This window comes from Zingiber officinale, chromosome 2B (genome assembly GCF_018446385.1).
Source record: "Zingiber officinale cultivar Zhangliang chromosome 2B, Zo_v1.1, whole genome shotgun sequence".
Taxonomy (NCBI): domain Eukaryota; kingdom Viridiplantae; phylum Streptophyta; class Magnoliopsida; order Zingiberales; family Zingiberaceae; genus Zingiber; species Zingiber officinale.
The window spans coordinates 88,928,962-88,943,480 of NC_055989.1; the positions used below are offsets into that span (position 1 = coordinate 88,928,962).

General features: G+C 34.0%; 1 protein-coding gene across 1 annotated transcript; it reads left to right on the forward strand.

The window, feature by feature from the left end:
- The first annotated feature begins 7,962 nt into the window (after positions 1-7,962).
- On the forward strand, positions 7,963-14,128 carry LOC122048434 (pre-rRNA-processing protein TSR2-like). The gene is made up of 3 exons (XM_042610001.1): positions 7,963-8,185; positions 8,307-8,392; positions 14,042-14,128. The coding sequence occupies exons 1-3, from the start codon at positions 7,972-7,974 to the stop codon at positions 14,126-14,128; spliced, it is 387 nt and encodes a 128-aa protein (XP_042465935.1). The 5' UTR covers positions 7,963-7,971.
- Positions 14,129-14,519: the final 391 nt, after the last annotated feature.

Genomic DNA, 14,519 nt, shown 5'->3' on the forward strand with positions numbered 1-14,519 from the left:
TTTTCTAAAAGTATTTTGAAATACTTTTCAAACCAATTTCCAACCATGTTCGTTGGGCTAAATGTGTATGACTTATACACTAGCTTTTCAAATAATTGGATAACACATAATCTATGTGTCTTGATGAAATTAAAACACAAAAAGATGCACTAAATTAAAAGTTAAGTTACCAATCCTTACCAAAAGAGAGCAGAAGCGTTACTCAGGCGGGACTCAATCTGAACATATAAAAGAGGCTCTCCTGCAATAGCTAGGGATGTTGAATTACCGGCATGCCAGCTTCTCAGAAGTATAAATAAAAGCAGGTTCGCGGTGATAGTCTCCTAACTCATGGAGGGTAGAAAGGTCTTCTTGCCAACCGGTCGACTTAGACACGATATCGAACAATTGGATGAAGAATAAATGAGATTTCCATCTCTTATTAGATGAAGGTAGTTTTTGAAGAAAATTGCCTTGGGACGGATTAAAATAAAAAAAACTCTAGGTTCTAATTTTTTAGGATAGTAAAAATAATGAAAAGTAAGAGGGATCAAGGGGATATCATACAAGAAAAATAGGATTGTCATTCCACACATCAATCGGAAGGCATTGGGAGCTAGTTGTTGGAGTAGAATATGAAAGTATTTACTTATTTCGGATAGAAATGAGTGGATAGGGAAGTACAAACCAGTCTAAAGCTGATCTTTGAAGAAGGAGACATAGCTAGGGGAGGACAATGTGGACGATCTTGTGGACCAAGAATAAGAATATGAAAGTTTTGAGAGCTCTCCAGGGATAGGCGGATCATTTCAAGATCACAGTTGTCAAAATCAAAATGAATAGGTGTGTACCAAAGGGTGAAGTTTTCTTGGGCCATGCATGGATGGAGGGGAAATGAAGGAAGATTGAAAAAATCACTTATTAAAGAAGATCGCGAGAAAGGGAGCGTAGTAGGTGGAAATCATCAGAGAAGAAAACCAAGGAAGACGAGGCACGAATGGAGTACTTCCTGAGACAAGAGCCCTGAGAATTATTTAAAGCCCAACTATCCAATCAAAATGGCCAGATTGGTTGTCGTCAGATCGAAGGGTCGCTGATCCCTATAAAAAGGTGTGTGATAGATGTCGTATTAGAGAATGAGGAGTTGGTGGAATACATGACGCTTGTCTATGAAATGACATTTATGATGGATGAGACAACCAAATCATTTCGTTGATACGCCCTCACATGCATCACTGTGGTCTTACCTTGCATATCACACGTCTGACAAGCATTTTTTTCAAGAAAGATAAATGGTAACATCAAGGGACGATGAGCGGACTCAACAATCGTTCGGATGATCAGACGAAAATAAGACTTGGGTCTAGTTAATCGGTCATGAACCTCCTTTGACTAGACTTGAAGGAGCCGATGGAGTTAGAGGATCAAATCAAAAGTGAATCCATACTCGAGTCAAATCCAACGAAGAAGCCTATTGAATTAGGGAATGCACTTAAGGTTATCATAATTTATCAAAATACCCTTATCAGTAGTAGTTTAAATAATCTGTATGATAATTTAGATAAATATGAAATTATCCCAAATATGGTTCATGATAATCTAGATTTATATGATTAACTACAAAATAATCTAGATTTTGATCAAGTCAATCAAGACTTTGACCAAATGGCATCAACCTTTGACTTAATCAAATAGAGCATTGACCAAATAAATTCAAATTAATTAATTAATTCATACAATTCAAAACTAAATAAAATTAAGAAATAATTTAAAACTTAAAAAATGAGAAAATAGATTTACATAAAATCAATAAATACCTTAATAAATTATTTAATAATCTAAATAATATCAATTTAGAAAATTCTATCTAAAATCAAGATAATTTAATTAATAAAAATTTAAATCTTAAAAATAAGTACATAGATAAAAATAATCTAACAAATTCAACTAATAATATAAACTTAAAAGATAAAGAAAATATAAGTATAAAATCAAACACTTTGATAAAATCAAAACCAAAGTTGACAGATTTGAAATTAAATATTAAAGATAACATCTTAAACAAAGATAATTTAACAAATTTAAAATTAACAATTAATAAAAAGTTAAATATTAAAATAAATCTTTAAAGAGAGATAATTTATTTGACTTAATTAATTTAAAATTAAAAGCGTAAATTCAACCTAAACTATAATTAATTAAACCTTAATTAAAACTTAATTAAACTTAACAAATTAAAGAAAGAGTTTCTAAAGCTTGTCTAACTAAGCAAGTAGAACTAAACCAAATCCACATAAAACTTAAAACTAAAAGTTTAATAATTTAGAGGATGTTTCAAATTAGTTGGCACCTTCAAAACAATAGGTTACCTGGCAGGGTAATTAGGATTAGATCTCAAAGAGACAAAAGTCTAACTTGACAAATAATACCGGAGAAGTTTTGGATGATAGTATATTAGGAAAGCTCTGTCTATGCATGTCTAGGAATATATGATTTCGACATGATGCATTTGGCTTAGTGGAACTAACTGAAGCTACCTCTTACCAATCCTAATTAATTAGACTAAAGTTTTGTTATTAAGTTCAATGGATAAGACTATTTGGAAAATTTTGAAAGCGTAGTTACTCTAATAATATCCAGATAACTCACCACAGCTTAGAAATTTATCTAAAAAATATTTTTACCAAAAGCTAAACTTGAATCTAACACAAGTTAAACTAAACCCCAGAATTCAATGTAACTCATCTCACAAAACCATAGGAACCCTTTGTCTTAAAACTTAGACTGGGTGAGATGAATAAATATTAAATTAAATTTAAATTTAATTAAATTAAATACCAATATTAATTTAATTAGACACTAAAATCAAGATTTAATTAAATAGAAGTTAATTAATGTATTACATATAACTTATCTTAAAAATCATTTTAAAATCTTTTTAAAAATTATATTAGAAATTATTTTAAAATTATTTTTAATACCGGAGAAGTTTTGGATGATAGTATATTAGGAAAGCTCTGTCTATGCATGTCTAGGAAGATATGACTTCGACTTGATGCATTTGGCTTAGTGGAACTAACTGAAGCTACCTCTTACCGATCCTAACTGATTAGACCAAAGTTTTGTTATTAAGTTCAGTGGATAGGACTATTTGGAAAATTTTGAAAGTGTGGTTACTCTAATAATGCCCAAATAACTCACCACAGCTTAGAAGTTTATCTAAAAAAAGTATATACCAAAAGCTAAACTTAAATCTAGCACAAGTTAAACTAAACCCCGGAATTTAATGTAACTCATCTCACAAAACCATAGGAACCCTTTGTCTTAAAACTTAGACTGAGTGAGATGAATAAATATTAAATTAAATTTAAATTTAATTTAATTAAATACCAATATTAATTTAATTAGACACTAAAATCAAAATTGAATTAAACAAAAGTTAATTAATGTATTACATATAACTTATCTTAAAAATTATTTTAAAATATTTTTAAAATTTATATTAGAAATTATTTTAAAAATATTTTAAAAAGTTATTTTAAAAAATACTTTTAAAAATTCTTCTAAAAATTCTTTTAAAAATTATTCTAAAAATTATTTAAAAAAAATACTTTTGAAAACTCTTTTTAAAAAATTATTTAAAAAAAATACATTTAACAATTATTTTAAAAATTCTTCTTAAAATTATTTTCAAAATCATTTAAAAATCATTTTATAAATCATTGTAAAAATTATTTTAAAAATCCTTTTATAATTTATTTTAAAAATACCTTTAAAAATTATTTCAAAAATCTTTTAAAATTCTTTTTAAAAAATCCTTTTAAAATTTATTTTAAAAATCCTTTTAAAAATTCCTTTAAAATTTATTTCAAAAATCTTTTAAAAATATTTTTAAAATGCTTTTAAAATTATTTTTTAAAAAATTATATTAAAAATATTTTTTAAAAAATTCTTTTAAAAATTATCTTAATTGTTTTTAAAAAAATTAAGTTAAAAATCTTTTAAAAAAATTCTTTTATCATTTTAAAAGATCATTTAAAATCTTAACTTTATCAACTTTAATTTCAACGTTAATTATAATCTTAATTTTATTTTAATTAAACCATAATTTTTCTTAATTAAAGATTATCTCAAATTGAACCTTAACTTTACTTAACTTTGTTTAATAACTTTAGCAAATTTAACTTTGAATTAATATTAATTCTAAACTTAGTTAATCCTAATTTAATTTAACTTAAGTCAAATCTAATCAAAACTTAAAGATCAAGTAAATGAAAATTAAATTATAAATAATACCTTCAATACAAAAGTTAAGTTGTTTTAGTCAATAAATTATTGAATGGAGTTAAGTAAAAGTTAATCAATAAATTATTAATAATGATTAACTGTTATTGAGGTAGTAACAAATTATCTCTTAACTTAATCCAAGGTGATTAATTGTTTAAATGATTAATGGTTAATCAAACTTAATAGGGAATTAATAAAAAATTTAGGTTGTTGAAATAATATGTTTTTTTAATATTCCCAACACTATTTGCCCTAAACACTTAGGTAGAATTTCTTTTAACTAACAAAGATAATTAGAAGGTGGAAAGCTAAGGTCTTAAAATTTAATATCCCAAACTCTAGTACGAATTGAGGGGGAGTGTCAAATTAAAGGAGAATGTTAACTCAAGGGGGAGGGTATTTGAAAACTATTTTTTAAACATATCATCTTTTCAAAAAAATTTTATGCTATCTTTTTAACTGATATCTTAAAACTTACTTAAATCTCTGCTTATTGTCTTGTAGTTAAAGTTTTCAAAGAATATAGTTGAAAATTATTTTTAAAAATATTTTAAAAATACTTGCATCATCTGAAAAGTTTATTTTCAAAACCATATTCAAAATTTATTTTGAAAATTACTTTAAAAACTTTTTTGAAAAGTTGTCTTGAAAATGTTATGTAAAAACACTTTAAATAGCTTTAAAATATTTAGAAAAGTTATTCTATTTAAAAAATTACTTTTAAAATATTTGAAAAATTACTTGAAAAATTCTCATAAAAATTATCCTTGCAAAATATTTTTTTTGAAAAAGTTAAAATTTCAAAATATTTTTCCTGATAATTTATTTCTCAATATTCTTTTTTACAAAATTAGTATATAATATCATTTGAATACTATTGTATACATTATTTTTAAAATATTTAATCCTCCCTAAAATGAACCTGAATCTTTCCCTTTGTAAAGGTTTTTTTTTAAAACATTACTTGCAAAATTTTCTCTAAAAAGATAAGCACTTTCTAGTTAAAATAGTCGGTTTTCAAACACTCATTTTCAAAATTATTTATAGTACTTGACATCATTGTTTGAAACCTTGTCTAAAAAACTAAGTTTGTAAAGTACTTTTTGCTAAACCTTTATTATTTGTACTTCATGTATTAATTTATTTTTTGATATTTGCCAAAGGGGGAGAATGATGAGTTAAGTTAGAAAAATCAAAATCAAAATCAAATCATGTTAGCTCATTTTACTCAATTCTTAATGCTTAATGCTTATTTGCATTTGTTTTTCTAACTTTAACCCAAGTAATTGTCATTACATCAAAAAGGAGAAAATTATTGGTGCAGGTTGTACTAATAATTTCGTTTTGATGTATGACAAATAGGTTAAAGTTAGATGTGGTATTTTTCTAACCTTTCTACTAAGCATGTAGGAATTGACTAGTCTGAAAGACCTAACACCAAGTCGAAATCCAGCTAGATCCGCTGGGCCCGATAGCTGGTGCGAAGTCTAGATAGGTTCGCGAGACCAGATATCTGTCGAGAAGTTCAGTTGGGTCCGCAGGACCTGACAACCAATCGAAGTCCAATTAAGTCTGTGGACCTGACAACTGACGGAAAGACCTGGTGGGTCAAAGGCAAGTCAAGCAACTGCAGTTGGTAAGTGGAGGTAAGCAATTGGAGAAGAGATCCAGTGAGGACGTGTTCTTCGTTGAGGGAACTGTAGGTGTTGATCTAGCTTAAGTCCATTTAGGAAACCTAAATTAAGACCTTGACTAGATCCTGGTCTCAAGGAGACAGGATCTAATTACTACTATTTTATTATGTTATGCTAACTCTGTTTTGTAGGGTAGATATATTTTCTTTTGACTGGACTAACTTTTCTGCAGAGAAGAAGCTGCTGAAGAAAAGGAGAGTTCAGGCGCTAGGAAGGGATCCGGGCGCCCAGACCAGGCTCGCCTGGACGAGTGGCCCGGGCACCCGAGCGGTCCAGGAGCTCGGAGTCAGTCTAGGTGCCTAAACCCAAAAACTTATCAAGCTGATGTGGAGCGCGTCGACTGGCCGAGCCATGTAGTCCAAGCACCCGCAGGAGTTCTAGGCACTCGGAATGGGCTTATATAAAGATCTTCGACTAGGAGCTTCAGAACAACAACTACTACAAGTTTCTCTCTTGCATGCTGCTTCGAAAAAGCTCTGATGACACCGAAAGACCGCTCCAAAGGTTGAAAAACGAGAGATCCTTATTTCATATCTATTTTTCGGTAATGATTTTAGTTCTTGTACTCAAAACGTGTAACACCTTATTCGAACTGATAGTGATTGCCCAACGAAAGCGATCGACGGTCACGGATCTTGGAGTAGGAGTTGTCGAAAGCTCCGAACCAAGTAAAACTTAGCTTGTGTTAATATTGTCTTTTGTTTCCCTTTCCGCTACGCACTTATTTTTAATTTGCAATTTTTCGAAGAACGCTATTCACCCTCTCTAGCGTCTTTCCGATTCTACAGCCTTGACCCTAGGAACTCATTCTCTAGATTTGATGTACAGAAGTCAGTGCGTCTGGCTCATTATTATGAGGATGATTTATCTTGGAATGAGTATATATTGGTTGAATAAGAGCATGAAACATATATTGATAATGTCAGATGAACGGTTTGAAGGCATTTCAGATTTGGGAGCTCTTGCAAAGGAAATGATTGAAACAATGAAGAACCATGTGTTTCCTTTGGTTTATTAGATGATTGAGCTAGCTTTACTTTTTCTAATCGCTACTGCAACCGTTGAAAGGGTGTTTTCGGCAATGAATATTGTCAAAATAGATTTGCGAAACAGGATTGAAGATGAATAGATGAATGCCAGTTTGGTAGTGTATATCGAAAAAGGTGTTTTTAATACTGTTGATAATGAGTCAATTTTGCAGCATTTTCAGAACATGGAGTCTCGAAAAATATAATTATCACGTATTCGTTAGTAGACTGCGTTAATATTATTGTATAGATTTTTTCATAATATTGTACTTTTTCCTCCAGTATACGAAATTATTTAAAAATATTTTTTTAATTACATATAATTAATTAACCGTTCAAAAAAAAATTAGCCGCGTTCAACTCAGATCACGATCGTCCGTCCATACTTAAATTCCTAGATCCCCCACTGCGAGCTAAACTTCCTATTTACTCTCTCTATGGTGTGCACAGAGAGGATCACTTGACACCATCTTCTTCCAGCTCAGAGTCTTCTTACGATTAGCAGAGCCACCTATCCAGTACATCATCTTTTCTAATTTCAAATAGGATCAAATATAATGATGCAAATAAGACTTTAATGAGTTCTAATATGTCGTTATAAGCCGTTCCGCTCTAAATTGGGGAGTTGCCATTATCGCCGAGCATGAGAAAAGGTCATTTATACTAATACTAATGCTCACAAGATTATTTTTGAATAAATGACCAAATATTTCATTATTTTCTTTTGTGCCATTTATTGTGATGGTATTTAATTAAATCAGGAATGTTTTAGAAACAAAAGGACAAAGAATAAAGAAATATTAAAAAATTAGATATATAAAATTGTCTCAAATTAAGGCCCTTGTTCTACTTCCAACCGTTGCCTTCCGCGTCAGTTACGCGCCATCTCTCCTCCCCCGGCTTATGATATCACGATCCCGCGCTACTTGGCTTCCTTTTACACGCAGGCGAGGGAGTGGCCGGCGATCGGACAAACAAACTCCATGAGCTTCTCCGGCGGTGGCATGTTGGGCGGTTCCCCTTCCCCGGTGCCCTCTCACACTCCCCTTTTCCTCTTGAGGGAAGGAATCTCCCTCGTCCTCTCGCGTTGGGAGGCGCTTCAGGTGGCAATCAGAAACCAGTGGGGCGGCGGAGACTCCCACCAGAAGCACGACGAGCTCGTCTCCTTCATCCTCACCTTCTTCTCGCGACCTGATGGTCAGGACTAATGATGCTTCTATACATACCCTCTTCATAATTTCTAGGCCCTTCACCTCCAAAGTAGTCATTATCTATAAGTCAGTTTTTTGTTTTCGGTTTGTTGGATTCTCAGTTGTAGTTTGTGTCGATGATTTGGAACATGCACTCGAGGAGAAAATGGTTTTATCTTTCAACACGATGGTCGATGATGGAAGTGTCGAGGAGGTAATTAATCTTCTCGGTTACATTGTTTTGCTTGCTTCTGTTACAAATGCTTCAATGTTTAATGTGTTAGAAATTATAAATGGAAAATAATCAAAAACATTGAAATGTTTTTTTGGATGATTAAAGGGTGCATCTAATAAAAAGGTAGTGTACCTCTTAGGAAAGGATGCGATCTACATCATCCATTTGAGATGGATAGATGAGATCTAATTGAACCAAGAGGTTCTTATACTCTTTCATATGTATAAATAAAGTCCCTCACGTACTCATTCATTCATTCACTCACTTCCTTCCAAGCAAAGTAAACATTGCATTCTTGCATTGGAGAGTTCAAGAAGCTTCCTCGGTTCGGAGATCTTGCGATTTGCAGTGCTGCTATTGCAAGATAAAAGTCGCTGTATCTTGGGAGACGATTGTCGTATTCTGTGAGCACCGTGTGCGGGGCAAATTCATCTTAAAGAAATAGAGTCTAACTCTAGCCTCGACTTAGCCGAAAACGGTGGTATACTATCATTCTGCCTACACTCAGTTTGCATTAGCAATAAAGGACCCAACATTTTTAAGATGAATTTTTTTCGTGCAAACTGATGGCTGGAATCAACGACGTTCCAACCGCCGTTCCAACCGGAGTGAAGCTGGAAAAGTTCAACGGAGTCGACTTTAAAAGATGGTAGCAGAAGATGTTGTTCTACCTGACAACATTAAACCTCGTACGGTTTTTGCATGAAGACCCGTCAGCCGCTACGGAAGGTAATTCTGATAGTAAAGTTGCATGCGATGCGTGGTCGCACGGAGATTTCCTATGCCATAACTACGTTCTCAATGCATTGGACAACGCGTTGTATAACGTGTATTGTTCAATAGAGACGACAAAATCTCTATGGGAGTCACTTGAAAAGAAATACAAAATTGAAGAAATTCATCGTCGGTCGGTTTCTGGATTTCAAATGCTGGATTCCAAGAGCGTAACATCTCAAGTACTCCAAGACATGCAACTAATAATGCATGATCTAGATGCCGAAGGCATGAAGCTGAATGAGTCGTTCAAAGTAGTTGCGATAATCGAGAAACTCCCTCCGTCGTGGAAGGATTTCAAAAATTACCTAAAGCACAAGCAAAAGGAGATGAGACTTGAAGACCTAATCATGAGGCTATGAATAGAGGAAGATCATCGAAAGATGTCCGACTCCAGAGGAACGAAGTGGGCAGTAGACAAGATGTCCAACCTGGTTGAGCCAAAAGCCAAAAAGCCGAAGCAATCTAAAAAGAATGCTCAAGGAAAGAAATTCAAGGGCATATGTTACAATTGTGGAAAGCCAGGACACATGTCCAAGGATTGTAGATGCTCGAAGAAACCAACCAAGAGTCAAAAGGATGTTGCGAACCAAGTCGTAACTTCTGACGACATGGAATTGGATCTCACTGCGGTCGCGTTTGAAGCCAACACAGTGGTGGATAACCCGAAGCAGTAGTTGATCGATACTGGAGCAACCCGTCATATCTGTTCTGATAAGGCGATGTTCTCCAAGTATACTCCGATAAGTGGAAGAAAGTTCTATATGGGCAATTCCATGACATCCCCGATTGTCAGACTCGGGAAAGTTGTTCTGAAAATGACGTCTGAGAAAGAGCTAACGCTCATTGATGTGCTCCATGTTCCCGTCATCAGGAAAAACTTAGTTTCTGGATCAGCACTTGTTAAGGCTGATTTTAGACTAGTATTCCAGTCAAACAACTTTGTACTTACGAAAAATGGTGTATTCGTAGGTAAAGGGTACTTAGAACAAAGTCTGTTCAAAATGATTGTAATGACTGTACACCGTGAATTTGATGGTAATAAAATAAAAGCTTCCAGCTATGTTGTTGAGTGTTTTAATTTGTGGCATGATCGACTTGGACATGTCAATAATAATACTCTGAAACATCTTGTCAAGTTAAATTTCAAATGTCAATGTTGACAAAACACACAAATGTGAAGTGTGCGTGGAAGCAAAAATGACGAGACTACCTTTTCATTCGGTGGAAAGGTCAATGACTCCTCTAGAGTTAATATATAGTGATCTATGTGACTTAAAATTCGTGCATACTAAAGGAGGTAAAAAGTATTTTATTACTTTTATCGATGACTGCACGAGGTTCTGTTATGTCTTTCTTTTAAGAAGTAAAGATGAAGCCTTAGAATCTTTCAGAACCTATAAAATAGAAGTTGAAAATCAACTTGATAAACGAATTAAAATAATTCGTAGCGATAGAGGAGGAGAATATGGTGCACTGTTTGATAAATTTTGTTCAGAATCTGGCATTATCCATCAAATAACGACGCCTTACTCACCTCAATCAAATGGTGTTGCCGAACGCAAAAATAGGACACTAAAAGAAATGATGAATGCCTTGTTGATAAATTCAGGTTTACCCCAGAACTTGTGGGGGGAAGCTATACTATCAGCAAACCACATTCTCAACAAAATCTCTCACAAGAAAAATGATAAAACATCATATGAACTATGGAAAGGCCGCGAGCCATCGTACAAACACCTAAATACATGGGGGTGCTTAGCAAAGGTCGAAGTACCTAAGCCAAAGCAAGTAAAGATCGGACCTAAAACGGTCGATGCGATATTTGTCGGATATGCCCATAATAGTAGTGCATATCAATTCATAGTTCACAAGTCAGACATTCCTAATATTAATGTGGGAACAACCATAGAATCTAGGAATGCGATATTCTTTAAAAACATATTCCCAAATAAGAAGGGAAGCGTTCAAAGTGATAACAACGGAAGTTCTAACGAAAATGACGTTTCTGAACTTAATTGTCGTAAAAGGACTATTGACAATCAAAGCGAAGAGCCACGTCGGAGCAAACGAGCTAGAGTTGAGAAACCGTTCGAGCCAGACTTCATGACTTTTATGTCGGAAATGGACCCAATAACATTAAGCAAAACTCTCTCTAGTCCAGATGCCCCAATGTGGAAAGAAGTCATCAATAGTGAAATCGACTCCATCATGAATAACTATACTTGGGAACTAGTAGACCTTCCTTCTGGTACCAAACCATTAGGTTATAAGTGGATACTAAAATGCAAGTATAAAGCTGATGGATCAATTGACAAGTATAAGGCCAGACTTGTAGCCAAAGGGTACAAGCAAAAGGAAGGCCTTGACTACTTTGATACCTACTCACCGGTGACAAGGATTACATCCATACGATTGCTGATAGTCATCGCAGCACTGTATGACCTTGAAATACACCAAATGGATGTTAAGATTGCGTTCTTAAATGGTGAGTTGGAAGAAGAAATCTATATGGAGCAATCCGAGGGGTTCGTAGCTCCAGGAAAAGAGGAAATGGTGTGTCGACTTGTTAAGTCGTTGTACGGACTTAAACAAGCGCCTAAACAATGACACGAAAAATTTGACAAAATAATGCTGTCAAATGAATTCAAAATAAATGAATGTGACAAATGCATTTATGTCAAAAACACACCTGAAGGTCATGTAATGATCTGTCTATACGTAGACGACATGCTTATAATGGGCAGTAATTATAAGGTAATCATGAGTACAAAGAAAATATTGACCAAGAATTTCGATATGAAAGACATGGGTCTAGCAGATGTTATATTGGGAATTAAAATTCTCAGGACATCCAATGGGATAGTTTTGACACAATCCCATTATATAGAGTCAGTATTGAAAAGGTTCAATGCAAACGATCTCTCTACAGTGAAAACACCTATGGATCTAAGTCAACACTTAGCGAAAAATCATTGTGAGCTCACATCGCAATTAGAATATTCTCGGATAATGGGTAGCTTGATGTATCTCACAAACTGCACACGTCCGAATATTACCTGTACGGTCAACAAGCTGAGTCGTTTTACGAGTAATCTAAACGACACCCATTGGAAAGCATTGATGCTAGTTCTTAGATATTTGAAATATACTATGGACTATGGATTACATTACGAAAAGTATCCCGCTGTTTTAGAGGGATATTGTGATGCTAATTGGATATCAGATACAAAAGATTCTAAATCCACTAGTGGGTATGTATTCACTATCAGTGGAGGAGCAGTATCTTGGAAATCTACAAAGCAGACATGCATAGCTCGGTCAACTATGGAATCCGAGTTTATAGCATTAGACAAAGCAGCTGAAGAAGCTGAATGGCTGCGGAATTTCTTAGAAGATATTTCGAGCTGGATGAAACCTATGTCCATCGTACTTATACACTGTGATAGTCATTCGACGATTGAAAGGGCACAGAGTAGTATGTATAATGGTAAGTCTCGACATATACGTCGTAGACACAATACCATTAGGCAGTTGATCTCGAACGGAGTGATTGCAATCAACTATGTCAAGTCCAAAGATAATTTGGCAGATCCTCTTACGAAGGGGCTAAGTCGAGATCAAGTATACTACTCATGGAGAGGAATGAAATTAAAAATCTACAACTAAAAATGACTATAGCGGTAACCCAACTTTGTTGACTAGAGATCCCAAGATCTTGGTTCAATGAGACAACGAAGTTACAGAAGTTGTGTTACAGCACACGAGATATATTATCATTATCTCTATCCCAATTCTAGGAAGAACTTGTGTTGTCCTACCACATGTAGTGAGGTTAAGCTTATGCTTTTAATGGCTTCTATACCTTTATAAGGTGGAGTATGGTAGGATACTCTTGATAGAAGTGTCACCTATGTGAGTGTGAAAACTGGTCGTTTTAATGAAAACTCATGAGTCCAAGATGGTATCCATGGCCAAAACGGAACCAACCATGAGAACCCAAAGTAAGTGAGATAAATCTTTGTGTGGGTGTTATTGTCTTAGTATATACAAACAGCTGAGCAGTTCAAGACATCACGTTCACTGCGCAACCTAGTATGCTCGATAGCATTCCACTACGGAAGGTTCAAAGCCACAAGTTACCTCTCCCGATGCATTGACTTATCGATTGAACTCTCCTTAGGTAATAACATGCATGCATTATTTTTCATTTATGTGGGGGATTGTTAGAAATTATAAATGGAAAATAATCAAAAAGGTTTAAATGCCTTTTGGATGATTAAAAGGTGCATCTAATGAAGAGGTAGTATGCCTCTTAAGAAAGGATGCGATCTACATCACCCATTTGAGATGGATGGATGAGATCTAATTGAACCAAGAGGTTCTTATACCCTTTCATATGTATAAATAAAGTCTCTCACATACTCATTCATTCATTCACTCACTTCCTTCCAAGCAAAGCAAATATTATATTCTTGCATTAGAGAGTTCAAGAAGTTTCATCGGTTCAGAAGTCTTGCGATTTGCAGTGCTGCTATCGCAAGATAAAAGTCGTCGTATCTAGGGAGACGATTGTCGTATTCCGTGAACACCGTGTGCGGGGCAAATTCGTCTTAAAGAGATAGAATCTAACTCTAGTTTCGACTTAATTGAAAATGATGGTATACCATCATTCTGTCTGCACTCAGTTTGCATCTACAATAAAGGACCCAACATAATGTTCTCCAACCATTTAATGCTTCGATGATGTCTTTCTATCTGTATGACATTTCGATTCTTCTCGTGCATTACAATTCAATTGTATGACTTAAAGAAAAACATTGATCAAACAAATATTAAGTTGTTGAATGATAGGTTGCTGAGCAATTGATGATTATGTATGAAGAATGTCTTCACGGGAACTTTGAAGTAATTGAAAAGTTAAAGTCGACACATGCATAGCTAACTTGCCATTTCTTTAGAGAGGTATTAATCTCTGCTCTTATTTTTCATAGCCTCATCTTAATTCTTGAATGCACTAAGCAACAAGTTCTTCTGACCTTTAATTCACCAATTTCAACTAGTTTGATTCATTAAGCAATGTAGGCCTTGTATCATATGCATGAATATTGGAGATTGAAATAGTAGCATAAGTTATAACCACAGAGAAGTGTGGGAAAGAAAACTCAGTTGCAACATGAGCTATTTCACATGTTGACATTATTATCCATCATCTACTACTTGCTCTAAATGAGAACTCAATCCTTGATAGCTTCAAATTACATGTGCATTACTTGCATTATTACTGATTTTCTCGATTGCAACTGGAGAAAGATCTGCTGATTCAAGCGAT

Excerpts from the sequence above, each read along its gene's own strand:
- LOC122048434 (XM_042610001.1), top strand. The coding sequence starts at position 7,972 with ATGAGCTTCTCCGGCGGTGGCATGTTGGGCGGTTCCCCTTCCCCGGTG. Across the intron at positions 8,186-8,306 it reads CTTCTTCTCGCGACCTGATG|TTTGTGTCGATGATTTGGAA; the intron begins GTCAGGACTAAT and ends TCTCAGTTGTAG. Across the intron at positions 8,393-14,041 it reads ATGATGGAAGTGTCGAGGAG|GTTGCTGAGCAATTGATGAT; the intron begins GTAATTAATCTT and ends GTTGAATGATAG.